We start from the raw sequence: 27,955 nt of genomic DNA on the forward strand, positions 1-27,955 counted from the left end.
TTGTTCTAACCTCTGCCTTCCCTGCATTCTGGAAAAAGACTAATCCCTTGAACAGTTCTAGTTTTGCCTTCCTCTCTTTCCTATTCCCATGACATCATTGAAGTGTTGAGAAGTGCAGTAAGAAGCTGAACTAGAGATGTTTATCCCCTTCAGACTTCTGTACAGGCTAATAAGGATCATTCAAACATGATCTGCTGTAAGTGCAGTGCTCTGGTATGTGATTATTATACATTAGATATTGCTGTTTTGGAGCATATGCCTCTTTCTAGGCCATGAAAAAACAACAAGCAGTAAACAAACCCTTGAAAGCAGCCCAGAAGTGTCTTGACAGCAGAAAAAATGTCATATCAAATCTAGTGAGGTAAGTTTTAGTGAGAACAAGCACAGACTGTTGTGAGCTGAAATTCACTGATGAAAGTAGGTTTCATTCATGGTTTTGCCCGAGTTCCTATATATTGGAGGCAATTAATCATCAAATTGTAAATATACTTAGTGCATTTGCCCTACTTAGCCCAAGAATGATGCAGTTGCTCCAGAGAAAAGTGTATCCAATGCTAATCTAATTAAGCTGTGACCCACTGATACTGGTCAGGTGATATTACAGGATATAAAAGGAAAGCAGTTCGTAATCCAACCTAAAATCACACACTCAGTTTATAAGTCACTACAAAACACTATGGCAGAAAAACACATAGCAAATAATGCTAAAAAGCAAACATGAGGAGAAAGGTTGAGTGTTTTGATTCTGTTTCTCAAATGGTAGCTAACTTTGAAATGTCCTTATATTTGACAGATTGAATAGATTTTCTACAAGCATTTAGCAGAAATTTTGAAGAGATAAGTGTGTTTTGCATTTATTCAATACTGATATCTCTGATTAGGTTTTGGAAAACATGTTACTGAAATATGCATGCAAAAGCTGTCAGTTTCCATTGTAAAATTACACAGATTTATCTCTGTAGGGCTCCTTGTGCCTTCATAAATTCTGCCTTTCCCTCTATTAATAACCCAGAGAGAGGATCTGGGGAAAAAATAAGCAGGGAAAAAAATAATTCACAGAACTGCCTAGGCTTGGAAAGATAGAGGGAAAAGAATGAGTTTACCCAGTATTAGTATTATCTACTTCAAGGTTATTTCTAAATGTCTTTTTAAAGTTTTATTTAATATGCATAATTTAGGACTTACCTTTTCAAGGTATCCCTTATATATGTGATTTAGTAATGAGAGCAGTCTTACTGACTCTGGTGGAATTTACTCATGTGAATGAAGAGTGCAAAGGCAGAGGATTAAAATCCAGAGTATGTGTGTAGCTTACATAATTTCAAGCCTGTCAAAACTCATGTCTATATTATCATCTGCCTATGTTACATAACATGAAGGAGCTCTTAGTTGTTTGTTCTTCCCCATATGCCTGAAACGCATGTGGTCTTTGAAATTTCGGATTGCATTCATTGTTACCCAGGAAAAAGTAAAAGTACATGCAATACAAATGAAATGTTCATTTTGGGGAATGTCAGAGACAAACACTACCCCATCATGGTATCTGGCCAGGCACACAAATCCATGCACTGCACTTGTTTACCAGTAAGATCTTTCATTCTCATTTGCTTCCTGGCCCAATCTTTAATCAGTATCAGTGCAGCCTTTATCTAAGTCATGGTATCAGTCTCTTTCTCATGGTTCCTCTCAAGCTGAGCAGCAGCACATTCCTCAGCATTTTAGGCTGTAGTCAGATGGTTTAAAAGTGATCATATCCCCCCAGAAACACTCAGCATTTAGCAGGATTGAAATTAGTGAGACTATGTTTGGGTTTTGTTCTTGTTACTCAACAAAAATCTAGTTTCAAGCCTTTCTCCTTCAGCTTTTTCTAAGATGGTAGGGAAGAAAAATCAGGTGACATCTTAAGAGTTACTGCAGGAAAAAAAAGTAAACAGAATAAATTATTTATATTCATGATAATCCATGAAAACTACAACAGTGAACCAGGCAGCAGTACTTTATTCTTGTACGAAGCATTAGTAATGGTTTGACCTGCTTGTAAACAAACTTATCAGTGAAAACTAAACTTAATTAAGAGGTTAGGGGAAAACACATCGAAGGACTTGGTTTTCCTTTTGTGTAAACTGCTGCAACTTTATGAGTTTAGATAGATGTATTGCTGATTTATACCTGTGTAACTGAGGAGAGAATCACAACCATTTTGCCCACGGATGCTACTGGGTCCAGTACGAAATTGACTCAAGATATTTTTTTTGTTCAGAATTTAATTCAGTATTTTCACCTGTATGAAATTCAGATTTAAAAAAATCAGTAGAAAATCCATTATTTGTCGCATGATCAGAGTTTTACTGTCTGCTTTTTCTTTCATTGTATACTTTAATTCCTGCTTTTTGTCTGGTATGTCTGCATCCTGAAGCAGAGCAAGATGCTCACAGGTATTGCTACATAATCAAATAGCACATTTAGTCTTGTAAGGCTTATTTGAAGGGAAGATGCTGTATTTCACCTGAGAAAATAAGCCTTGTGATAAAAGAGAATGTTTTGCCTGCAGGAGGAAGAAATCTTTGTTGGCCCAAAAATTTCCTACATAACCTTGATGACACAGTCATTTAAATTAGCTGTCTCCACCTGTGAAGCAATAGCTTTATATCCTTCATCAGCTGCAAAAGCCCTCATCCACCAATGCTCGAGAGGGCTCAGCAATCGTCTGCCACAAGTAAGAAAACGGTGCAAGGCTAAAAAGTGCCAAAGTAGGACTGTGCCTCACCCGGGAACCCGGTCCGGCGCCCCGGGGCCCCGGGCCGAGCCCATGCCCGCCCTGCGAGGGACGGCCCGGGAGGGTGACCGCGAGGGTCGGGGCCGCGGCGGGGCGCGGGGTCGCGGGCGGGCTCGGTCCCCGCGGAGCCGCCTGAGGGAGCCCCGGTCCCCGCGGGGCAGCCTAAGAGAGCTCCCGGTCCCCGCGGGGCCGCCGGAGGGAGCCCCCGGTCCCTGCGGGGCCGCCTGAGGGAGCCCCCGGTCCCCGCGGGGCCGCCGGAGGGAGCCCCGGTCCCCACGGGGCCGCCGGAGGGAGTCCCGGTCACCGCGGAGCCGCCTGAGGAAGCCCCGGTCACCGCGGAGCCGCCGGAGGGAGCCCCGGTCCCTGCGGGGCCGTCTGAGGGAGCCCCGGTCCCCGCGGGGCCGCCGGAGAGAGCCCCGGTCCCCGCGGGGCCGCCGGAGGGAGCCCCGGTCCCCGCGGGGCCGCCGGAGGGAGCCCCGGTCCCCGCGGGGCCGCCGGAGGGAGCCCCGGTCCCCGCGGAGCCGCCGGAGGGAGCTCCCGGCCGCGCCGCGCCGCTTTCAGCACCGGGCGGGCGGACAGCGCTCGGGGCCGCGCTCCGCGCATCCCCCGCACATCTCCGCACTGCGCTCCGCGCCCGAACCAGCGCCTCCCCGACCCCTCCGAGCTCTCTGGCATCGGGGAGGGATCCAGCCCCGGGACAGGGAAGGGTCCGGCCTCTCCCGCAGGAGCTGGGGGCAAATGACCGAAGCGGCGGGCTGTGTTAAGTGGTTCCTGGGCAGCCAGTGTAAATCAGCACCGATGTGTGACAAGCTGCGCGGATCCTGTTAAGATTTATATATGTAGTTCATGAAGACAATCATCTGGCTGGTAACCTTTCATTGTGTGCCGCTCCAAGGCAGTTCATTCACACAACTGGCTGCAAAACGAAGATACTAGTATCTCTCCTGGGAAATGTCTGTGGGAAATGTGTGTTGTGTGTGTGTAGTAGCTAAACAGCTGTGATACCGGTGCATAATGAGACAGCAGTGCATTACTCATAGCTCCAGGAGAGGACATGGAAGTAAATTAAGAAATCAGCATAACTCACACAGCTTTTGACCCGTCACTAAGAGCAGCAGCAGTGCATGGGAGTAGGACATGGCGTGCGACTGCAGTTCATTCATCAGCACATCACCAAGGGCTGGGCAACAATTCTGCCACAGCCTAATTGTCTCACGTCCACAGGGCTCAGCCAGGTGCAACATACCAGGGCAGCTTTTTCTAAAACAGGGAGAGCCCAATCACTGGGACATTAGCTCAGGCAGCCCACAGCTAACAAGTGCATGTAGTAAGGGCACGGGCAGGGGTGGGCAGGGGTTTCAGGAGGATGAGGGTCTAAGAAAGGTAGATGTTTCCCAAGAATCATGGACATCAAACTTCCAGGTGCAAGACCAGTCACTCCCCAGGTGCACATCCCAACCCTCATATCAATAACATTCCACCAGCAACAAATTCCCCTGTACCGTCCGTCCCTCCCTTCTTTTGGGATCATCTGACAGTATCTCCACCCTTTTCTCCCTGATTCCTTGCAGCAAGTCAAATGGAGATGATAATCTGCTATGAAATATTGGTAGCACTGAGCTGTGACAGTCTGGAAATGGAGGGAAAAGGGAGCAGCAAGAATCTCTGGGATTAAGTTGTCCTAGTACCCACTATTTTCTTGCCTTGCAGGGATATGGGGATTTTGGTACATTCTCACTTTACTATGGAAGAAGTCATCTGTGTGTGAAGTCAGGTAAGACCTGGTTTTAACCCCTCAGACCTATCCTGACCAATGCCTCTCAGAAGTCTGCACCACACAACACTTCACCATGTAACCGGCACTCTGTCCTACACATCACTTGTAAGGATTTAGCACAACAGTGTTTGCCCTTTGACCACTGGCAGAAAAGGCTTATTAGTGTTCTCTAACACAACCTAGGATCTCACACCAAATCTTCCAAGGGAGCTTTGCTCTGGCTTCACTGAGGTTTCACTGGTCTCTCCTTGCAAAAGAGCAGCATGCTTTGCTCCTCTTTTCCCACTGCTCAGATCAAGCTGCCCTTCACCTATAGACGTACCAGTTGCCCCAGCAGATTCAGAGTTAAAAGGCATGAGAAGTAAAATGGGAGCACTGTGAGAGTTTGGCCAAGACAGAGTCATCTCAAACCCCAAACCACTGCTGGAAGTCAGGGAGGGGAATAATAAATGACCCATTGTCCCCACTTGCCCCAGGAGCTTCTCTCCCCAGTGCTATTTCAAGAGACAGCAATGTAGTGAACACAAGCAGAGGGGATGGGGTGGTTAGAAAGTCCCAACTCCCAGCTTGAGGTGAAACACTGGGATGGACAACGGGAGACTGAAGAAGAGGAATCAAGAAGGTTAATTTTTGCCTATGATCTCCCCTCCAGGTAATGAACTTCTGAGCACCTGATTAACAGGGCAGGGATCTTCTGGGACCTCCCCCCACACCTCCTCTCACTCAGGGTAATGGAGAAAGAGGACTGCTCCCACCCTCTCCTCACCACGGTACCTGGTTGAGGGAAGTCGCGGCAAACCTGGGGATAACCAGCTGCATGGCGAGCTGCAGGACAGAGGTGACCAGTCCAGCCAGGATGGCCCAGGTGAGTGGCAGCGGGAGCATGCTGTAGGTCGCAAAAAGCGTGAAAAGCACATAGCCAATGCCGTCCCCAAGGAGGCCACAGCCCAGTCCTGCTGCCAGAATTTGTGTGGCCATGGCCACCCAAGTGACAACACCACTGTACTGCAGGTAGGTGTATGAGGTTGTGTCCTTCCTGACCACCACTAAGGCACAGATCACCACCTCAATGCCAGTGAAGAAGCCCAGGAGGATGCCCTTAATGGGGTCCATGGGAGCAGAGGCCAGGGTCAAGTGGAGGAACAGTAGAGTAAGCTTGGTCAGCACGTCCAGGATGTTCATGACCACCTCAGATTTGCGCCGTTGACCCAAGAAGTAGCGCTGGTAAAGGCGCTCTAAGTCCCGAGACTTAAAGGAGTTGCGGAGAGTGGGGAAGATCACCCCGCGATAGGTGTAGCCCCAGTTGAGGAAGAAGTCGGAGTTGCTGGGGGCACAGTCCAGGGGCAGAAAGCCCAAGTCTCCGCTGCTGCTTGTGCCCTCCGGGAAGACTTTGGTGCCTCCGTTGTTATGGCGCTCGCTGCCCAAACTCCGTCCGGCCGACTGCCGCCGGAGGTGGTGCGGTGGGTGCGGGTGGTGGTTGGGGCAGCAGGTCTCGTCGGAGCTGAAGCCCTTGCCCCCGCCGCTGCTGCTGCCGCCGCTGCTGCTGCTGTGCTCCTGGATGAAGCGCTGCTCGGTGATGTGGCGCACGGCTGTCTGCCACAGCAGGCGCTGGGGTCTGCCGCTGCCGGGGGGAGTCCTGTTGATGGTGTAAAGTTCATCGCTGTCGCTCAAGCACCGCACCTCCGAGAGCTCCATGGCGGTGACTGGCGGGGGGCAGAGCGCCGGCTGGCGGGGGGCGGGGGGGCAGGGGAGGGGGGGCACAGACCGTCTCTGGGGAGGGGAACAGGAGGAGGGATGGAACCGCAGGAGAGGAGGGAGGGGATGTCGAAGGGCGGGTGGCGGCGGCGGGGTGGCGGTGCGGGGATCACATTTGTAGGCAGGTCCCTGGGTCTGGCGGTGCGGCTGGCGGCGGGGCTGGTTGGCCGCCGGGGTCCGGGGGGCGGCCGCGCCGGTTTAGCGCAGGCGGCCCGAGCCCCGTGCCCGCTCCCGCGGCGCCCCGCGGAGCCGCATCCCGCGGAGCCCGGCTGCGGCGCAGCCCCGGCGCCCCGGCGGGCTCGGTGCGCGCCCTCCTCGGAGCGGTGCGCGGGGGTGAAACCGAGCCGCGGGTTCGGAGAGGAGGTGGAGGAGGGAGGAGCGGAGCATCTACGGGCGCAGCCTCGCTGCCCGGTGGGCGATCCTCGGCCCCATCCGGAGGCCGGAGGCACGGAGGGCTGGGTGCAGCCGCCTTGCAGAGTCGGTCACAGCGGGGAGCTCCTCTCTCCGGGGATCCCGGGGCTCCGCTCCGAGGTCTGGTGCCGGGGAGTTGCTGTAATTCCCGCGGCTGCGGTCAGCGGCAGCGCTGCGAGCTCGGGCAGGAGTGGAGAGGCGGCCACGTCTCGGGCATCCTCGGTCACGGCGAAGGAGCCGCCGGCCGGGGGCTGCCCGCCCGCTTTCCCCCGGCGGCGGGGCATGCCCCTGGCTCACGGAGCGTCTCTGCCCGGGGGGGACTCGGGGCTCCCATCCATCGCAGACACTCGGCTTGCTTGGCAACGGGAAAAATAAGGGAGGGGAAAAAAAGGGAGGGAAAAAAAGAAAGAAAAGAGGAGGGGAAAAAAATCACATCAAAACCCAAATCTAAAAAAAATCGAAAGAGCGGGGAATGAAAATCCCACCCTAAACTCAGAGCTCTGGGCAGCCAGATGGGAATATCCCAACTTCTCCGCGGGCCGGGGCAGGGAGTGCTCCGGCTCAGGGGCTTCCCCGGCGGCAGGGAGGAGGAGGAGGAGCAGCAGCAGGAAGGGGCAAGGGCAAAGCGCAGGGAGCGCGGTTCCTGAGGCGCTGCGGGGAGCTGGCGGCGGATGCTGTCCCGGGAGCCGCGGGACGAGCACGGCGGAGCCGCCGCTGCCGCCGCCGCCGCCGCCGCCGGAGTGGAGCTGCGGGCGGGCGGCCCGGGAGGAGGCAGAGCCCGGCGCGGTCAGCTGATGCCCGCCACGTCGGCGGGGCTGCCAGGACCCCCCCGGCCCGGTTAAAGCAGCCGCAGCTGCAGCGCTGGGAGAAGGACAGCGGGCGGGGGTTGCCGCAGAGCAGGTCCCCTGGTCCCAGGAGGCTCCTTCAAGCGTCACTTGGGTTTCTCTCAGCAGCTCTTCTGTAGGTGCCCCGGACTGTCCCGCCTTACCTGACAGGTGCATCCCTCCATAGCGCTCAGCGAGAGCTGATGCTGCAGCCAGGCATCCCTCTGCCCCACCACAAGGAAGATCCTCAGACCTTGCTTGGGAAGACCACACTTGCCCAGGGTGAGGGAGCCCTACGAGCCCCACCTCTGCCTGAGCAAGTTCAGACCCTCTCGGAAAGGTGCTGTCACTGCCAGGACTGTGAATTTGTCTACCCTGTGTTAAGTGAATGTTTGATGATGCTATCCTGACAGCACTTATAGATGCTGGAGAAATAACAGAAACTGTCCCATGTACAGAGCGTGGATATAAAGCCACTCCTCATTCCCTATGCTGACAGATGAAATTGTTCCTGCTCCTCTGCTTGTGGAGTCACTCTGTGCCAGCAAACCTGGCTGCGTTGTGCATGGTGGCACAGCCCAGAGAGGAAGAGGTATCAATCTTTATCTCTTCCATTCCTCCCCTGCCCAAAGTAAACCTTGTGAAGGTGTCTGAACCCTGTCCTGGGGGAAAAGCTGAAACCTCCAGTTTAGAGCTGAAGCCATGCTGCTGGAAGCAGCTGTAGCAGATACAGTCTACTCATTAGACTATGGCAAATTGAGGGAGAGGTGTTTCTTTGTGTTTCAAAAGACAAGAATGATGCCCGATTAACTCTTTGAGATAAGCATGCAGCTGCCTTCTAACAGCAGTAGTGTGGACAGAGGCCCTACCTGGAAGAGAGCTGTGCTACCCCAATAGGAGCTCCAGCTTGCTGGGAGTTGGGGTGCTTAAAAATGGCATGTGATACTTGACTTCCAGTGGATCTGAGCTTCCATGCACACCCCTCCAGCTGTCATTGCTTAATTCACCTTTTATTATTATTATTATTATTATTGTCAGGAAGACATGGAGATATAGGAAGGATTTCACTGCCTGTTTCTGTATTTACTCCACAATAGATTTGGGAACTCCAGCCAAGTCTGTGTGCCATGTGTGAGGCAGATTTTGCACAGATATAAGCAGAGGAAGTTCTTGTTCTTCAGAGCCCTGATAAGGAAAGAGTGGCATTTTTGTGAACAGAGATGGGTCTTTCCTGTGATTCAGCATGACCCTGCTAACCTGGAAAGGGTTAATACTGGTTTCACAATAGTAATAGAGACATATATCCTTGCTCCTAGATAAAGCCCATGGAAACTGTAGCGTTACTTCAAGATGAAAAAGACACTATAAGAGGAGAAATCTTATGCAAAAACTTATCTATTTCTTTAATGAAAGGAATAATAATTATTAGTGCTATTACCCCAGAGCACAGAAAGAAAGCAACTTTCTCATCCAGATTGCTCAACACAAATCATGATAAATAAAAGGAAAAAGAAGCAAATATATAATGCAGTTTAAGCAGACACCTATTCAAAAGAGATAAGATGAAACCAAGATAGGGACATCCCAGTTCTCTAATGTTACTGTATGCACTGAATCACAGTGCTGGCAGTTTCCTTTGCCTCATGGCAGACTGAACTCTACTCTCATAATTTTTCCTGTGATAAAGGCTCTATACCTCCCCAGGCAGTCTATTTTTACGCTTCTCCATCCTTATCATTTTCATATATAACCTGAACATTCCTTGCAGCATTCACTAAGCACATCACTTCTTGTCCTGTCCACCATGAACAGGGAGAACAGATTATCCTGGCAGTAGTCTATACATATTTAATGAATGTCTCTTCTATCCACTCTCTCTTCCCCTTCTGATTGCTTAGGCAAAATAACATAATTTCTGTAATTTCACGCCCGCCCCCCCCCACCCCTCCCGCCCCACGGGTCACATTTTCAAGATCTTTTTTGTTTGTTCTTGATTATATACTCTTGTTTCATGATTTTATTCTCTTTCTTTCTTGCTGCTCTGTGAAATTCATACAGCTCAGCTTGGTTATACACTGGAAAGTTTTCTTATACCTAGGGCTATGTTTTATGATCTGCACGCCTATTTATACTTCCCAGGACATATCTGTCGTCCTCCCATCATAGGCTTATCAGGAACTGATGGCCTACTGAAACTTTGTGTCCTCAAGGCCTGGGCAGGTGTCACTTGCTCCATATGTGCATAACAGCCTACATGAAGTATCTTGCATTTGCCCTCTCTGGAATGCATTGTTTTTTCCATCCTGCATGCCAATTTTGAAATAGAACATGTTGAAAACTAAACCTGTCCTCCTCCATGCCAGCAGCCCTCCCCAGCTCTGTGCCATCTGTGTATTTGGTGAGCCTACTCTCTGTTCAGTGGTGATGGCAAAGCAGTGCAGAGCGTTTAGGTAAGGGTGTGCTCATTTCTTGCACCTATTCCTGAGTCAGCCACAGAAGTACTGGGCACCTTTGTGGAGGGTTACCAAGAAGGGGACAAGAGCTGAGCACTGGCACCCACTGCAGCAATGCTCTTGGCTCTGCAGAGCAAGGAAGAAGCCTGACCATCCTGGGGAGCAGGAGAGGGGTGATCCTGCCAAAGCCCTGTTTGCCAATGAGGGCTGGATGGGCTGAGGGTCCAACAAGGTAATTTCACACACAGGCACAAAGCCCTGTAAGTCCCAAACTCAGTTGGCACTAGATTAATACTGTGCATTATTCTGTTTTTGCTGCTGTTGGATTTCTTCTTCCTTTTTTTAATTTTAATAGAGCTAAATGACTTGGCAGTGTCACAAAATCACTAAAAGCCATTTAAAAATAATACTGTCACTGGAAGGCTTTTGGAGGATGAAAAATCAGACAGAATTCATTCCTCTTCTGTCACCTGAAAGTTTATGTCACACTTCTCTCCTCCTTCCCCCTCTCTACCCACAGCAGTAGCATTTATGTACAGTTTAATGTTATGATATTTAATCATGCAAATAATGATCTCATTCATTTTAGTGGGACTATTTATGTCCTCAGGATTGGAAACCTGGCACCATGCTCTGCAAAACTCTCTAGGGTTGTCCAACAAAGACGGCTTCATATAAAACACATTATGAAGGAACACTTGTATTATTACACATCTTTTTTACTTAAATAAATTTTTGACCAAATAATTTAAGAAAGGAAAAGCAAACAATTGACAGAAAACCACTGTATCTGAAATGGGAAACTTGAATAATTATAGAAATGACAGAATATGAGCAAATTAGCTTGGAATTTTCTCCTTACCTGCTTGGTGGTTTGGGTTTTTGTTCCTATAAGTCCCTCATTCTTTTTCTTTTTTTCATCTTCTCCTTGGCAACAATTCAACAATTTAGATGTTCTAATACTACCAAAAAAAAAAAAAAAATTCTGGCATTGACTGAGTCTTATTTTAAAAACCCTGTCTATCACTTTCCTCAAATGAATGCATATCTCAATATGATGTCTGTACAAAAGCAGCACAGGGCATAAGAGAATGGATTGAAAATTGTAACACTGGTTAGTAAAAGCATTCAAACTAATTAATGAAAGCCATGGTAAAAGAAATGCAAGGCTTCATGGACTGAAACATCAGAGAGAAAGAGGATGAGGACACATAGCTTAGCAGATGATGGAAACAATCAACATTTGCTGGGTTTTGCAGATAATTTTTTTCAGTATGGTAGAAATATCAATGATATATTTTAAAGTTTTTTAGCAATGAAGCTAAATTACTGCATACCCCAGTGATGCCAAAAAGCAGGGAGAAATAAATAAATGGACAAAAAAAAAAAAAAAAGAAAAAGAAAAAGAAAAAAAAAGTATGTCAAAGTATAAAGAGGCAGCAAGATATGTCAATTTTTTGCGTCTCCATTTTGTGAAGCAGCAGTTCCCTCACATGCAAATAATTTTTTAATCTCTCTCTCCATTCACAGATACACATATCCACATAAAAGTCAGAAGACAGTCTAAGCATGGGGATTTAATGAAGAGAAATAAGGGATTTGAGATTAATAATGCACCTTTTAACCAGTGGTTAGAGCTGTGTTTTCCTCCTCTCTCTTCCAGGTCCACTCCTTCCTCATGCACCCAGCTATTCCTCTGGTTTTGAAAATGGATTAGCAGCTGTGACCACTGCAAATCTTTTACTCAAGACTTTTTGGCTACTGCTGCTGGCCTGGAATAGCTGTTTTGTACTAAAAAAAAAGGTCTGTGTATACAGGCCCTTGTAAAAGCAATGGAAAATTTTAGGTCTCAGAAGAAATCCATATTTTTAAGACAGTGAATTTAAGTTTTTCATTTTCAAATGATTCCTTGGATTTTTTTGCTGTGGATGATAATATGGTTGGCTGTTTCTGTTTTTAGGTTGGTTGAGTTTTGGGTTTGTTTTTCTTTCAGCGCCAGAGAAAAAACATGATGGAGCAAAGGAAAAAATAAAGACAAGAAAGTATTCTTCTTCCATGTTAGGAAAGGAGAGCCTTTATCCCAAGTCAGAATGAAGTGCAGTTTCAAGAATTTGAAAAAAAAAACAAAACCCTTCCCAAAACAAAACTACTGTCCTTCACATTGCCCTCTGGACTGTCCAGAAGTTTCCCTCAGTTCTGTCACCCTTTCCCAACCAGGTTTTAGAGAACAGCTGTTTCTTGGCTCATGTCTCTCTCCTGTGCACACCATCACTCTCCTGTAATGCTGTTAAATCCCTGAAACACCTGCACTGCTGAATGAATCATACTTTTTACAAAGCACTAGATGGTTCTGGATACTTTATGGGCTTCCTTTGAAGGAGGGATTTTGTTTTTCATTTTGACACGAAAGACCTTTGACTTACATGTTAAGTGCAACAGAAGTTAAAAGGAAATGAATATTAAATTCACCTCTAAAGTGAAATCTTTATAACCCATAGAAGACAATCCATTTACAAACATTTTATTCTCAATTTTCTTGAAGCAGCAAGTGCTAGGAGTGATAGCCTGATTAGTGAAACTACAATTGAAATTAATACTAGAAAGGAGACTTGAATTTGATACATTTGAAAGAAAGTAAAACCATAAAAAAGCACACATAAGGCTTTCTGTATAACTTTTTCAATTGAAAAAATAATTCTTAGTTTGTTTTAGAGGTTTTAATATTTAGATCTCAAAGTGTTTTTCTTGTTACAGGATGGAGATGTTTCCTGTGGATGTATACAATAAATGTAATTAGGCTTCAAATAGGGAAATGTTATATTGTATGACATTTTAAATCCATCCAGATCAGTATCCTGCAGTTACTGCAGTATAAGACATATCCTAAGAGGAAATCCCCCTGTCAGCCACTTCAAAGAGGGGAAAGTCTGTTAGGGATGTGTATGCATGTGCATGTATTAAACCTTGGAACAGGAACAAAACCTAGAAACCTTCATATTTCCAAGGGAAAGGAAATTCCTTTTGTTTCTTCTCCTCCTTCTTCTGCCTGGAGGAAAAGAATTATCTTCAGTTTTTAAATAAAATATGAATACAATTATTAGACTCTTGAGAACTCCTTTCTTTGCATCCCTGTTTCACAAAGCAAGCAAGCTAGAAACCCTGGAACTGTCCACTTGGGTTTCCAGTTGTATTGGGGTTCAAGGACGGTAAAACTACAAAAATGCTTGGAGTCTGGGCCAACAAAAACTTTCACCATGTCATCCTAGACTCAGACTCCTGAGCTGAGTTCTCAAGGAGCTCTTTGATGAGTTGACAGGGTGCCAGGCAAGTTTTTGAAAGTCAGTGCTTTTGAAGCATTGCTTCATCAGCTACTTTGCATATATGAGTGTGTAGGACTCTAGTTTGCTGGCCTGTAGATAAACACAGGGCTTAATTCAACTAGATTCCTAGGCAGTTCTTTTCCCTACACAACTCTTGCCCCTCAATCTCTTATCTTCTTTAAGAAGGTTTCTTACATTAGGAAATGGAGAATATGCAAAATAACATTTTAAGTGTTTGTATGGCAGAGAGCACTGATGCCTGGTGTGCTGCTGTTAATAGTGATTTATTTCAAATTGAGCTGCCATCATAACTGAAGCATGTTAATCTGCTCGTTGCCAGTCAAGCTGGGATGGTAGGTGTGCTTAGACAAAATGTTTAGGAGGAATCGTTGACTCATGGCAATCTTTAGTCATTCTCTGAAATGATACAATTAATGTGTATGGGCTCAGCAGAATCCTTGTTTCTCCATTCCATTATCTTGTTTTTACATTCACTAACATCTTCCTTGGGATAGGGGGAGGATAATAGATTCATGATTGAGCTATCTATTTGATACTGAATTTCTCTAAATCACCAAAACCTGTCATTTTCTAGTGCTGCAGGATTTGCTGTAGAAGATTAAATCTGATTTCCTTTTGATAGCAATGGCAGGTTTTTGGTGAAGATGAATATTTAGGAATGGTCTGTAGGTGGTCTACCCTACATGTGTGATTAATTTCATCTTCTCTTACATGACAAGAGAAAGGAATAATAGCAATCTTAAAGCCTGCATCTGCTCTGCATTCAACATTGTGAGGCCACTTAGAGCCAAGGAGAACATAATCTCATTGCCAGGTAATACAAGGACCTACAGAACATCCAAATATCTTTTCAAGGAAACAAGCACAGAGAATGCCTATGACACCTATAGGGCTCTAAATCCAAGTTAAACAGTTCCATTTGAGAATCAAGTTATAGGTAATGTTCTTGTGATAAATATTATTTACAATGGCACCATCAATAATTTACACAGGGGATGGTTGTGGCTGCTCTCAGCTATATGAGGAATTACACAAAATTATTTCTCCTGTAATCATAATGGGAGACAAAATATCTTAAATTCCAGTGCTTTGTAAGAAGGAAATTGTGTACATTCTGCTCTAAGTTCTTTTGGCATCTCCTTAATCAAGACATTTCCAGTGGGTGTTTCCAGCATGCAGCAGCTCAGACATTTTGGTTTAGCACTATAGGAATCCTGGAATACTGCTTCCTGTTGACCCCAAGTGTTACTCTAGTATGGTTCACATCATAAAGTGAGATGCCTCTGAAATGAAAGCCTAGTGTCTGATTGCTCCAAGCTTTTGCATATGATTTTTTCTTTGAATTAGGCTTGTGAATACAACTTCATTACATAACTCTCCTGATAAACGTGTATTAACAAAAAGTATCCATTTCCAATGGTTTTTTCAGACCAGGATGGGATGCAGCACTTAGACACAGTGAAGAACCGGTGGCCACTGTGTTAAGTAATCGTCATTATATCGCAGTTGACCTCTTCTGAGATCTCTTCAGGAATTATGGTGAGAAAATATTTAAGTGTTTATGGGGAAAGACAGTGTCTTTCATCATTTTTGCAGAAGCAGGAGGCTGTCAAAGTGGTGAAGCTTTAGTGCCACAAATTCAAGATAGAAAACGAAGGCCTTTTTCCAGATATCAACTGAGAGTTAGCTAATACCACTGCAACAGCAAATGTACTCCTGGTCATTCAGCTTCCATATTTTAGGCAGCTATATTCAGAAACTCTTAACAAACATCCTGGTGGACCATTTTGTCTGTGTTCATAGATTGTTGACTCTTTTTAACTTCAGTGGAACTGCATTATTTATGCTTTAAAATGCCTTACCAGAGTTAAAAGCCCGTGTGATGGAATATATGCTGTACTTACTAAGTACCAGGACAAACAGTAGCACCTGTAGCTGAAGGGCATAACCAGATTTAAAAATAATATTGGCTAATTCAAGATATAGGCAATAAAAACAAGGAAAAGAACAGAAGATGCAATTCACTAGGGGCGAGTGGAAGGCACTGCATATAAGCAGAAATAATCGGTTACACTGGCACATGATGGGGAACAGCTGCTTAAATAGCAGTTCTGCAAGAAATGATCTGGGGGTTACTGAAATTGAGCCAACAATGTCATGTTGTTGCAGGGACAACAAACATTGTGGTGCATAAGCAGAAAGATATTCTTGCAGAGTAATCTTTTCCACTCTGTTCAATACCAGTAAGGTCATAGCTCAGTACTGCTGGGGACAGAGACTCTCTGGGGGATGGGTAAAGGGGACACTCCCCTGGTGGGGCTGTGCAGCCCCATCCCAGGTCATCAGGCAGTTCTGTGGGGACAGAGATGCACTGGGACATCAGCCTGTTGACCTGAGGCCTGGCAACTTATGACCTTGTTGGTGAAAGGACTGATGTGCCTGAGATGGGCTGGGATAGGATCCTGAGTCATGGACAGAGGTTAGAGAGGCCCTGGGAGGAATGCATCAAAGCCAATAAAGAGCTGATGACCTTTGATGGATGGGCACCAGTTTTGGGACGTGCATGTCAAGAAATACAGGATCTTCCAGAAACAGTTATGTGAGACGTTGATCTGAGATGCAGGAAAAGTAACCAGAATGGAAGTTTGAAAAAAACACTTGTTTGGCTGTTTTAAGGTGCTGCCTTCAAATGTCATCTCCTAAAAATTTTTAAAGAACACTTTTATAAGAATAGTAAAGAAGCAAAGCAACACAAAGCAAGTATTAATGTTTTATAACTGTAGAGGATATTGCTATTTACATATTTCTATCTGACTGATGCATACTTCACTAAAGAAAGAAGGCATTCAAACTACATTAGTGATTTTCTAAAGAGTGTGGTGGATGTTACTTAGATGTGATGACACTTGTCATCACCATATGTAAACTTTATTTATAATGCATTCTTGACTCATTTTCACATTTGCATTTCAAAACTTCATTTATTCTGTGTTAATTTAAATTGTACATATAGTGCGTAGGGAGGACAAGTTAATTTCCTTTTAAAGAAACATCAGCTTCTAGAAGCTCCATTTCAACTATTGCTGCAGAACAGGGAGGAATTATTTTTTATTTTTGATGGGCTCTCAACAGCTGAAATACAGCTATTCACCTTTTTTTGTTTCAATAGCTCAGAGTCATAGGTGGTGTACATTTGCTCTCATAATGCCTTGTATTTTTGCAAATATCAGTATTTTGTATGAAGTGAACATAGAAGGCCATGTTCTCATCTCGAGACTCTTGACTCAGCAAAGAGAGAAGCTGGCAGAAGTGCAGCCACTTCTCTCCAGTTCTGCTTGGCATAAGGCCAGACTCAACACAGTCACCCATCCTTGCCTGGAAGGAATTTAACACCCAGGAAGAAGAATTCAGCCTTCAGGGTGCAGTGTGAGTCTCAATGTATTTTCTTGCTGTATCTTAGAGCAGAAAAAAATGACCATTGAACTGGACCTCTTTTCATTGTCTTTAATTTGCTGCAGTGGCTTCTTGAGAATGGCAGAACAAAGGCTGCTGAATGGCAGTATTAAATCCTTTTGCTCTTGTGAACTCACTGGTCCCAGGTGAGCTCCACTGACACCTGTTCTGGTTTTCTCAGTAAAGAAAAGCTTGCAAGCATTTTACTTTGCTGTACCCTCCTGGGAAGAACTATTTTCACGCAATGAGTTAATATACTCTACCTTATCACCCTGTTTCCCAAATTGTTTTCATATGGCCATGGGGTATCATTGACATTCTGAACTCCAGGTGCCTGAAACTATAAAGTCCTGACATTGATATCCTTGAATGATTAACACCATTACTGTCACTCTGAAACTCATTTGCTTGGACACTGTGGAATAAGTTTCCCATGCAGGCAGTGCCCATAAAAAATGAAAAGGGCACTTCAAAGATAGAAGAGCTTTACTACCTCTTTGCAAAGTAAGAAGCAAAGTCAGTTTTCGCATATTTTAAAGTCTGACATTAGAGAATGCCTGTGACTTTTGGCCTGGCTCCTCGCTGCACACTGGCTGAGAACAGTCAGGGAACGACCCACTAGGGTAAATCTTAATCTAGGAGAGAACTTCTATTTTGCCTCCTGCTTTTAATTTGGAATGGCATTTCCCACAGAAGTGTTCTAAGGATGTGCATTCACTGTTGACTTCTAATTCACTCCAGGATCCTGTAGTAGGTGTTACCTTCTCTTCACGTCTTTTTCAGTAGCTGATGATGTGGTGGGACCAAGCACACAGAGAAATTCTCACTCCAAGGGGATCCTGAGTCATGCATTGATCCTTGTTTGAGTCCAGAAAATGAGAGAAAGAGAATAGCAGTGATGGCACCTAGGAACATGGAGGCACTGTCAGATTTGGAACATCTTTGCCTCTTGGGAAAAGCCAGAGCTTCCCAAGAGAAGGATATTGGCAATAGACAAATAGACAGGGATGACTGAGATCAGAAGCCAGTTTTGTTGAGAATACAAAGGGTTTATATAGGGTATACTTGTATGACACTTATGTATAGGATTTTATTTTTGATAACAATTTCCTATTGGTGACACATTCTGTATGACATCAGTTACTTAGTAATCATTACAGTTTCACAGCATGTTTCTCGGGTCACTTCTACCCAAGAGATCTGTTATCTGTGTCTGTCTCTCCCATTGTTTCTACTTGATCAGGCTGTTTTTTCAGTTCCATTGTACTCCCTGTCTTATCTCCCATAGAAGGAAGTCAGCCATATGTTCTTGTAGTGTACTTCACCCTACAAGTGAAGAAAAAAGCCCAAAGGAAAAACTCCAGACTCAACTGTCCTTTTTCTAGGAGAGGAATTTGAGGAAGGTGTAGTTCAAACCACCAGAAGAAGTAGATCATAGCTGAGGAAGTATCAGAAAAGTATGACAAGTATTGCCCAAGACAGGAACTGGAGATAATACAAAAGAACAGTGCCAGTCACGTTTAATGAAATATTATTTTTCCCATAAAGCTTTACCAAAAAAGGGTTTATTGACATTTCTTGTCAAAATGAGAAATTATTTCAAAGTTATTCCTAACAGGGATCTAGTGGTTCAGTTACTCCTCTGAAAAAAAGGGAAATTCATCTCCTACTGTCTATTCTATGTGATGTAGAGTAGGATTTGAAGCTAAGACTTCAGAAGTGCTATGGGTCCCCCACACAGGTGATGGAAAAATCTTTGTCTGACCCACTAAGCATGGCACCATTTACACAAACCATTTATACAAATATCTGCTGTAACAAGAGCATGAAACAGACCCAGACAGTGATCCTCTCTCCCAACTACCAGTGACTGTGTCACACTGAAGTAGTGAGTACCAGGACACTGCATCAGAGTCATTCACTCTGGTCCTTAGAAAGCAGGCTTCATTCATCCAAACTCTTGATTCACGTCATACAGATAGTAAGGACTACAAAGGTGACTTTGATAATGTCTTATTGGAAACCACTTCTCTCATTGAGTCCTTTAGATGTAGGAAAACCTGCTGTGCACCCTCACAAATTTTCTATTTATATTAGAGAAGCTGCCTCAGAAAAACAGAATGACCTTTATGGTTTTTTTTCCCTAAAAGTACAGTGCAGCCAGAGGAATGCTGGATGGACTGGAGAGAGAAGAATTTATATGGTTCATGCCATTAAGCTTGGTAAAAACAGGGACTATATAGGCCTGCAGTGTCTTTCCTAAAATACAGCTTTGACATCAGAGGTATTTGCTGTCCCCAAAACAACTGGGATGGCTGGAGCTGTATTGTATTAGGCCCTTGATTTCACTGCAATGACAAGTGTGAAATGTAAATGCTTTATTCTAATGCAGAGTAATGATAATTTTAGTCGGATGAGCAGTAAATGTGTAGAATGATCTACTAGGTGGATTCATCAGAGCTGTGGAATCCTAAAAACACCAGAGGCAGATTTTCAAGACAGCAGATTAGAAAAGAGAAAATATCATTACCTATGTCACAGTTATATTCTCCCATTTATTTGAGGAGGCTGGTTCTTAGACTCTGAACTGCCAAGGCAGAAGAAACACACAAGAGACCCTTCGGATAAATGAGACCTGAACCTACATGTTCCTCCCTAGCTTGGTGGGTCACAGGTAAAAGCTACACACTTAAGTACTGGGAATTGGGCTGTGAGGATTAACTGAATGTCCAGGGAGAATGGAGCAAATTTCTTGCATTTCTGCCTCATACTTTTAAGGAAGAAAATGGTGATGTTTCTCTATTCAGAGAAATGAGACTGCCAACAGGGAAAGAAACCCTTTTGCATTAAGAGGAGTGATTGTAGAAGGAAGGTTGTTGGCTCTCATAAAGACTTGGGAGCACAGAAGAAGGGAGGAAGGTTTTGGGTAAAGAGGTGCTGCACAAAGAAGGCAGAAGCAAGAAGATATTCTTGTTTGAATGTTTCATGACATATAGCTAGGATAAATTTGTTCTCAGGAATGATTTTCTCCCTCCTGAGTACTGTCAGAGCTATTCGGAGCTGTGTTGGAGAATGGGCTGTTTGGTCAGAATCATCCTTTGCTTGACTCTGTCTCTTTCCAGGTGTCTTGCTGATGGCAGCTTATGCATGGTGACATGCTGGCATGTCACCCACCATGGTGGAAACATCATCAGGAACTCTATGCACAGCTTCCAACTCGCTTTGCAGGGCTGGAGCTAACAAAGGAATTAGACTCTACAATGCTTGTAGGTTTATTCCAAATCAAGATATTCTATGATTATCTGATCTCTGCCATCTACCCCAATCAGGACATCCAGTGGGCAGAGGAGCCCAGACAAAACAGGGACTGGTGCAGTTACCACAAAGTTCACTACTGCATAGGATTAAGGATACCATGATTAAGCATGGTATGAATTTCAAATGACAGAAACATTAGCTCAGCCCAAACTATCCAAATATTTCTCTGCAGCTGCTTATTGAAAGGGTTTTTTTCCTTTATTCCATAGTGATGTACAGACTGCGCTCACAGGGATGAGCTCTGCTATCAGTCTCCTTGCTTAAACTGGGAAACAGTTCTACAAGAACATCTGAAGCTGAACCTTAGACTGGCAGAGAGATGGGATTAATGTCTCCAAGCTTATAGCACTCCACTTTGGCATCAGCTCTTGCAGTGCCTTTAAGAGGTCTGTTTTGACAGAAATCTAGAAACTTTTCTGACTCAGCTGCAACCAAAAAATCATCTATGATGTTTATTTCCTCTATGAATGAGTTTCTGTTTCCAGTTGTCAAATACAAGTCTAATCCCACACGCATCCTCCTGAAGACAATGAAACTTAGCAGATATTGTTCTACATGTCAGATTTTCTAGTCAGAAGCAAGACTGAAGGGAAAGTTTTATTATTGAGTAACCTCCTCTTTTCTCTGCCTATACATAATTGACTTCTTGTTCCATTTTGCCCTGTTTTTAATAACTAAAATGAAGCACTGCCTACATGGACATGTTTCTCTCCAGCTGACAGACATTATCATGAGTCTATTTCTTAGAGGCCAATCTATAGGTGTTTTTGCTGTGCGTCAGTCTTTCTGTTTCTCTTACCCCATATAAAATAACTCTTATTCTATCTCCAGAAAAAAATAACATATATTCCAATAGATGTGTGTCAATAACTGCTTAACTTTCAGTTTACCCTCCTTCCAGGTAGTCTTCTAAAGACTTTCTTATTTTCCATACTGGAATATTTAAGTTAACCTTGACATGCTGTTGTGTTATGCAAACATTTTTTCTCCTCTCATGTCATGCGAACAGCAGAACATGATGTCAGCACTGAGTAGTTGCAAATATATACTGGCTCACGGGTGCTAAACCATTTTTTTCCTTCAGTTATGTTTTTCCTGGGTTTCTGTGGTCTTAGATTGAATATTTTCTGTTGAAGGTCTTGGGTGTCATCCTTATGCAGACAGTGCCACCTCTAATAGGGCAGAATCCCACAGGATCTTGACAAGATAGACAGATTTGGGCACTGCTTACAGGGTCTGCTTGCAGTACAAGACATGGCAAATGATGGATCATGGCCCAGGTCCCTGGAGGGGTTTTAGCTGTGGGCAGAAGATGATGGAGCAAGGAATGGGACTGGAGATTGGGCTACAAAAAGATTGGGTCACAAAAAGATTGAACCAGAAAAAGATTGGCCCAAAACAAGATTGGGCTCCTAAATTAATCCCCTAAATTCATCCAATAGAGGGCCTTAAATCCAGAGCTATGAACAAGCTCAGAATACATCTGAGGAGTTGGATCCATCCAGGATGTAAGTTACCTAGTGTAGGCTAAGGGTCCATCCAGGAGTCACACACAGAGACTGGTGCTCCTACGGCAGAGCACGACAGGGGCTGAAGCTCCAGGACTGGGCTGAAAACCTGAACCCATGGGCTGAGCACACAGGTGGAACCCCCAGCAAACTGTGGTATGGTGACATTTATACCTAATAGTGCTCCCAGGGTTCTGACACTCAGCCACTCAGGGTGAAAACTGATTGAAGATTACAGCATCTAAACCTTCTTATCCATGTTCACACGTGATAGTTGAGCTGCATGAAAGCTGTTAAGGACCAAAAGCTTAAAAAATCTGCCTGAACACAGGCCATGAGTTATTGGTCATACACAGACATATCTGAGACATCCAGCTGAAGCTGGCTGGAGATCATATGCACATCCCTGAAGCACTGGAGGCCAGGTGAGAGTCCCTAGGACCACTAAGCTGGCCCGAGGAATCCCAGTCAATCATGTTGTCAGTGGCTGTTGCAGATATAGAGAGATGGACAGTTTATAGCAGCCAAATAAGGGGGCATATTGCTACTATCTAGGTTCATTTTAGAACCTGTCTTAAAAACGCAATATGGAGATGAGTATTTTCCAGGATTATATGATAATATTTTGTTTGTTTGTTTGTTTGTTTGTCATGCTCAGCTCTGGAAGACTTTATCCCATAATCATTATTTTCTCAGGTAATTCATGTTCTTTCTTTTACCTCTTTCACTGCGTGGAAGAATCAACCCCTGAACTCAGGGAAGGACAGTGATTTTATAGGAACATGGAGAGCAGGTGGGAAAGAGAAGAATGTTTATCTTGAAAGATCTTTAATCCAGCTTTTTTCATTTTCATTTTCATTTTTTCATTCCTAGTCAGTTATGTGTTTCAGCTTCATTCTTGATTTGGTGCTATAGTCCTAATCCTCATTTTCAGAAACAGCTGTGTTACATTTGCAATGCCTTCTTGACTATGGAAACCAGGATGCTGACAGATAAACTTGTCCAGAAAGGAGAGCAGTGCACTTAAACTATAATCATCATGAGTCACTACAGCAGCTCTTTAAGAACCAAGGGAAGTGTTTTCACTTGTCCTCCATCTTCTGTAAAAAAAACCAGAATATTCTCCAGAAAACAATATAAAAAAAATTACCTCAGTAGCCCAAATTTGTTTCTACTAAGTTGTTTTGATGTAAGTTTCTCATCTAGCACTTGGAATTATCTTAAGATAGGATTCTTTCAAGATTTTAACATCAGGAAAGCTAAAATGGAATTAACAATCTAGTCTAATCCATGGTATCATAACTATGACAAAGTTAAATGCCTCACAAAAAAACATGCAAAGCTCTCAATTGGTCTTCTCTTGATGAAAGTTTTTGTAGACCATGACTAGTTTTGGGCTCTCTTTGTTAAAGCTCTTTTGAGACAGAGGGAAAAAGAACAAAATCTTGTTAAGAACTACAAAGTATCCCATAAAATGTTCTGTTGAGAAGACAACTGTATTAATGTAGCCTGTAATTTTAAAATCTCCTCTCGATAAACCTTGAAAGATGACCATTGTGGGGCTTGCTTTTGATTAAGTTCTTCTCCAAGCTCATCATGTCTGATGCCACATGTTCAATGCACACAAGTGCATACAAGAAACTCTACATTTGCACTGGACAATTGTAGTGGGATGCCAGACACCCACCAAAGCCTCTCTCTCATTCCCCTCTTCAGGTGGGCAGGGGAGAGAAAATATGACAAAAGGTTCATGAGTTCAGATAAGGACCAGAGGGATCACTCACCAAATATTGTCATTGGGAAAACAGGCTTGAAATTAGAGATATAATTGAACTTATTGCTAAGAAAATCAGAGCAGGATAATGAGAAGTAAAATAAAATCTTCAAAACACCTTAACCCAGCTCTGTCTCCTTCCCCAGCAGTGCAAGGAGACAGGGAATGGGGGTTATGGTCTGTTCATCACAAGTTGTTTGTCCCACCGCCCAGGGAGAGGAGTCATTCCACTGCTGCCCTGTGGGGTCCCTCCCACGGGAGACAGTTCTCCATTAACTTCTCCAACATGGCTCCGTCTCACAAGCAACATCTCCCTGCGACCTGCTGCAACATGAGTCCATCCCATGGGCAAGATTTCTCCTCAAACTCCTGCAGCATGGGTCATTCTTGCATGGGGTGCAGTCCTGCAAGGACAGGCTGCTGCAGCCTGGGCTCCTCTCTCCACGAGCCTCCCATGGGGTTACAGCTTCCTCTCAGGCATCCACCTGCTCTGGTGTGGGTCTTCTCCATTGTGGATCTCTGCATCCCTGTGGATCTCCATGGGCTGCGCACAGGGCTACAGAGGAATCCCAGCTCTGGCACCTGAAGTGCCTTCACCCCCTCCTTCCTCGCTGACCTTGGTGTCTGAAGAGTGGTTCCCCTCACTTGTTTTGATTCCACTCTTCTCTGGCCACAGTTACAACTGTGCAATTACTTTTTGTTCATCTTTCTTCCTCAGTATGTTGTCACAAAGGCATTACCACCCTTTCTAATTGTCCCAGCCTTGACCAGCAACACTTCTGTCTTTGGAGCCACCAGAGATTGGCTCTGCCAGACATGAAGGAGGATTCTGACAGCTTCTCACAGAAGCCACCCCAGTGACCCCTGATTACCAAAGCTTGGCCATACAGACCCCATAAAGCTGTAAGCTGTACACTGGCATAGTTAACAAGGTTTCATCCAAAAGAACAGGGAAAACTCTGCAAAAGGGCAGGGAAAACCCTTTGTAAGTTCTGCATTGAACACCTAATAAGATATAGGAGCAGCTGTAGCCCATATTTAGATCATTAGTTTTAATGGTCTGTTCAGTTCAGATCCTAAATATAAAAAGTCTAGAAGAACCTCAAGGTTCCTCTAGAACCTAGGAAATGCAAGGCACAGCAAACAAATTGGACTGAAATAGGTGCATGGCAGGACAGAGCTGTTTTGATGTGAGATAACCCCTTCCCATCAAGAATCATTGCCTAAGATTCATCGTTGTCCCTCCAAACTCCTTGCACCAGACCTGGCTGCTCGAATCCGCCTCCACAGCCAATATCTGCAGCAAAGCAAGAAACCTTGGAGCTATTAGCATGGAAATGAGTTAATTTGAGTGTGAGGAGTTAGTGCTTCTTCATTATTTCTCCTTCCCTCACTCTTACCTATTTGTGGCAGAATTGGTGGATTTTTCCTCTCATTCTCAGAAAAAGACGGTAAAATTTATTAGGTTTTTACATGTCAGTTTCTCTTTTTTTTTCAGGATTTCTATTCTTAACCTCTTCAATTGTAGAATGACAAAATTGTCAGGCTCCTACTCACCTTTTAACAGTCTGAAGCATGTGTCAGGTTGTTTTGTATCATTAGTGTCTTAAAGCAGTCTGGAAGTTGGGAACATTGAAATAGAAGTTGTGACTTTTCTCTCAGAGGAGCGTATAGGGAGTGCTAATGTATTTGAACCAGATTTAATTCCTCTCATTTGCACTGCTACCTGAGGCTGTAAAAGCCAGTGAACAGATGAATCAGAATTCTATACTATCCTGAGCTTTGTGGAAAGGACCCACAAAGATAATCAAGTCCAGCTCCTGGCACTGCACAGAATCATCCCAAGTATCACACCTTGTATGTTCCTGAGAACACTGTCCAAATTCTTGAACTCTGCCAGGCTTGGTGCTGTGACCACTTCCTTGGAGAGCCTGTTGCAGTCCCCAAACACTCTCTGGCTGAAAACCCTTTTTTCTAGTATCCAACCTAAACCTCCCCTGACACAGCTTCAGGCCTTTCCCTTGGATCACTGGAGAAGAGATCAGCATCTGCCCATCCTCTTCCCCTTGTGAGGAAGTTGTAGCTGCAATGAGGTCTCCCCTTAGTCTCTTCTCCAGGCTAAACCTCAGCTGAAATTCTTATGGCTTCCCTTCCAGACCCTTCACCATCTTTGCAGCCTTCTTTGAATGCTCTCTAATAGCTTTATATCTTCCTTATATTGTGAGTTAGGCAAAAAATTTCCTCCTGCCTCCATATGGGGAATGAACCTGCCTCTTTGCAATCCTTCAGATGTCTTCTAGCTGTTTTGAAGACAAAAATTCTTCCATATGGCACTCTAATTGCACAATAAAAGTGATTTAATTGGAAATAATTACTTTGTTTTCAAAGTATCATAATTATTTCTGCCTAAAGCCAGTTTTCGGAAGAGTGTTTTGTAAAAGAGTTCACAGATGATGGAGCTGTCTGGTTAATTTTTTAACTATTGTCTATATCCTTCAATTTACCTACTTGGTATTGTTTATATAGCTGCAAGGAACAAAGACAAAGGGTTGTTGGTAAAAGCAGTCAGAAATGAAATGAGGGCAGATAAAAAATATCTTCAAAGAAAATATCAGAAGGCCTTGAAAGAACAAAGGCTTAGGGGAAGTGCCTATTTATCTGTCTGCAGACAAGTACACAGACATGTTGGGTTTTTCTGCAGTGCGCGGGTCTAAGATCAAAAACTAAAAGAACACTTTACAAACCATTTCTATGGACAGTTTTGGGGAAAGCCAGAGCTGGCATAGGGGAGTAAGTGAGGCAGGTGAAGAGCTATTTAAGGGAGATATTTCAGGAGTGAACCCAAGAGATGCAAAGGTTCAGGCAATGAACCTGGCTCTTAAAGCCAACAAGGAGCATTTAAAACTTGGGAGGAGATTGTGAACTTCAGTTAGACCTGATGATGCTTCACTCCGGGGCTAACTCTCTCCTCTGGCAGTTTGAGTAAATAAGCAATCCTTCATTTTGACAAAGCTCATTTTTCCTCAGCAGCTGGTCAAAAGCTTCCCAGAGGAATCTCTTGGCGGTAGAAATGTGGCTGAGAGAATGAGACCAAGCTACAAAGCAGCTGGACCTTGAAAGAAATAAGAAAAAGAGTGCTGATTGCATGACAGAGGTGTTTAAAAGGGACTTAAAGGGTGTCATACAGAGAATGGTTTACTTCACGATTGAGATTTTTATTTTGGGATAGCTTTGGCGTAAGAGCTATTCCAAAAATACTCCTTTTAGAGCCAGTCATAAGACAATCTAACAGTAAGCAATTCTGCTGCTGAAACGCATACTCACACAGACTTTGGGATTACTTTAATGATCCAGGTGTGACTCCACATTAGCAGCTGTACTGATGCAACTTCCACCTGTATATCACTTTGTGGTGATATCTCTACATTTCTGTCACTCAGCACATCTGAGCTATGCTTTAATACCCCTTCAGAGGCATGACTGCATGGAATCAATTATCCTGGTGTGATGTGAATTGCTAAGGTCATTCTGTTGTTAATTAATTGGTTGTGCCACATTAAAATAATCTTCCTAAAGTTGTCTGCATTACAGATTAAGGTGAGCTTCTCCACAGACCTAGCAGTTTGAAGGGTCTCAGCAGTAATCTAAATGACACTGATGTGCTGGGTTGGTAGTTATTCTCTATATTGCAGGAGGGAAATATTTCAATAAGATTTCAGCTGTGTTTGGATGTCTGTTGGAAATGCTTTCCCTGAAATACCAAATGAAATCCCTGTGCCATAAAGAGATTAAGTAGAAAAGTGAAGATCATTTGACTATGTTTGAAGAACTCATTTGAGCCCAGAGTGTTAGACAGACAATGAGAAGCAATGAAATGGTTGCTTTTTAAAAACTCGGATGATGAGATTCTGGGAAGACACCTGTAGGGAACATCTAACTGCTTGACCCGACTAAACAACTGACCATATTGTTTTTAATAGTCTTCAAATGTAAACTTGGGGAAGTTTATTTGCAAATGTCATTGCAATTTCCATGGGCAACTAATCATTTCTATTATAATCATGCCCAGCTGCAGCTGCCTGCAGCTAAAAATGGAATGCTGAATATTTTTTTCCCTTAGTTTGTTTTAGCAATTAAGATTCTTGATAATTGGAGCATTATTGTGAGAGTGAGAAGTATGAAACCTTTGCAAAGCTCACCTTGTGATCAAGTTTTCATCTGAAGAAATTGGCTTAGAGGCTACTGAGAGGCAGGATTATTCCCTGAATAATCTCTTTTCTCTGCACTAATTTATCTGATTTCTCTAAACAGCCCCTTCTCATGAACACCACTTTTCTTCCTGATCATGGGAAACTCCTTGTTCTTCATTTAGAATATAAGGAAGATAAGAACATAAAAACCCCCAAAATCACCATGGGTGTAGTTAAACACTGGAGGAAATAGTGGAAGCTCCAGCCTTGGTAAAGTTCAGACCTTGACTGAACCCTAAATCAGGCTCTGAGCTGCCTCACCCAAATTGGAAGCTAGGCTTGACTTGAGCAGAGAAGTGGCACTAGATATTTCCA

General features: G+C 44.2%; 1 protein-coding gene and 1 long non-coding RNA gene across 3 annotated transcripts in view; one reads left to right on the forward strand and one right to left on the reverse strand.

Moving 5' to 3' along the window:
* The window catches only part of ADCY8 (adenylate cyclase 8), a 117,632-nt gene extending 111,336 nt beyond the window's left edge, over nt 1-6,296 (reverse strand). For both annotated transcript variants that reach the window (XM_030266702.4, XM_004174209.5), the window contains exon 1: nt 5,328-6,296. In XM_030266702.4, the coding sequence (XP_030122562.2) occupies nt 5,328-6,248 (921 nt within the window). In that variant the 5' untranslated portion in view covers nt 6,249-6,296. The remainder of the gene's footprint in view (nt 1-5,327) is intronic.
* The window catches only part of LOC140682481 (uncharacterized), a 39,127-nt gene continuing 16,329 nt past the window's right edge, over nt 5,158-27,955 (forward strand). The window contains exons 1-2 of the long non-coding RNA XR_012054284.1: nt 5,158-5,418; nt 14,767-14,876. This is a non-coding gene — a long non-coding RNA (uncharacterized lncRNA). The remainder of the gene's footprint in view (nt 5,419-14,766; nt 14,877-27,955) is intronic.

The sequence above is a fragment of the Taeniopygia guttata genome, chromosome 2, assembly GCF_048771995.1.
Source record: "Taeniopygia guttata chromosome 2, bTaeGut7.mat, whole genome shotgun sequence".
Lineage (NCBI taxonomy): Eukaryota > Metazoa > Chordata > Aves > Passeriformes > Estrildidae > Taeniopygia > Taeniopygia guttata.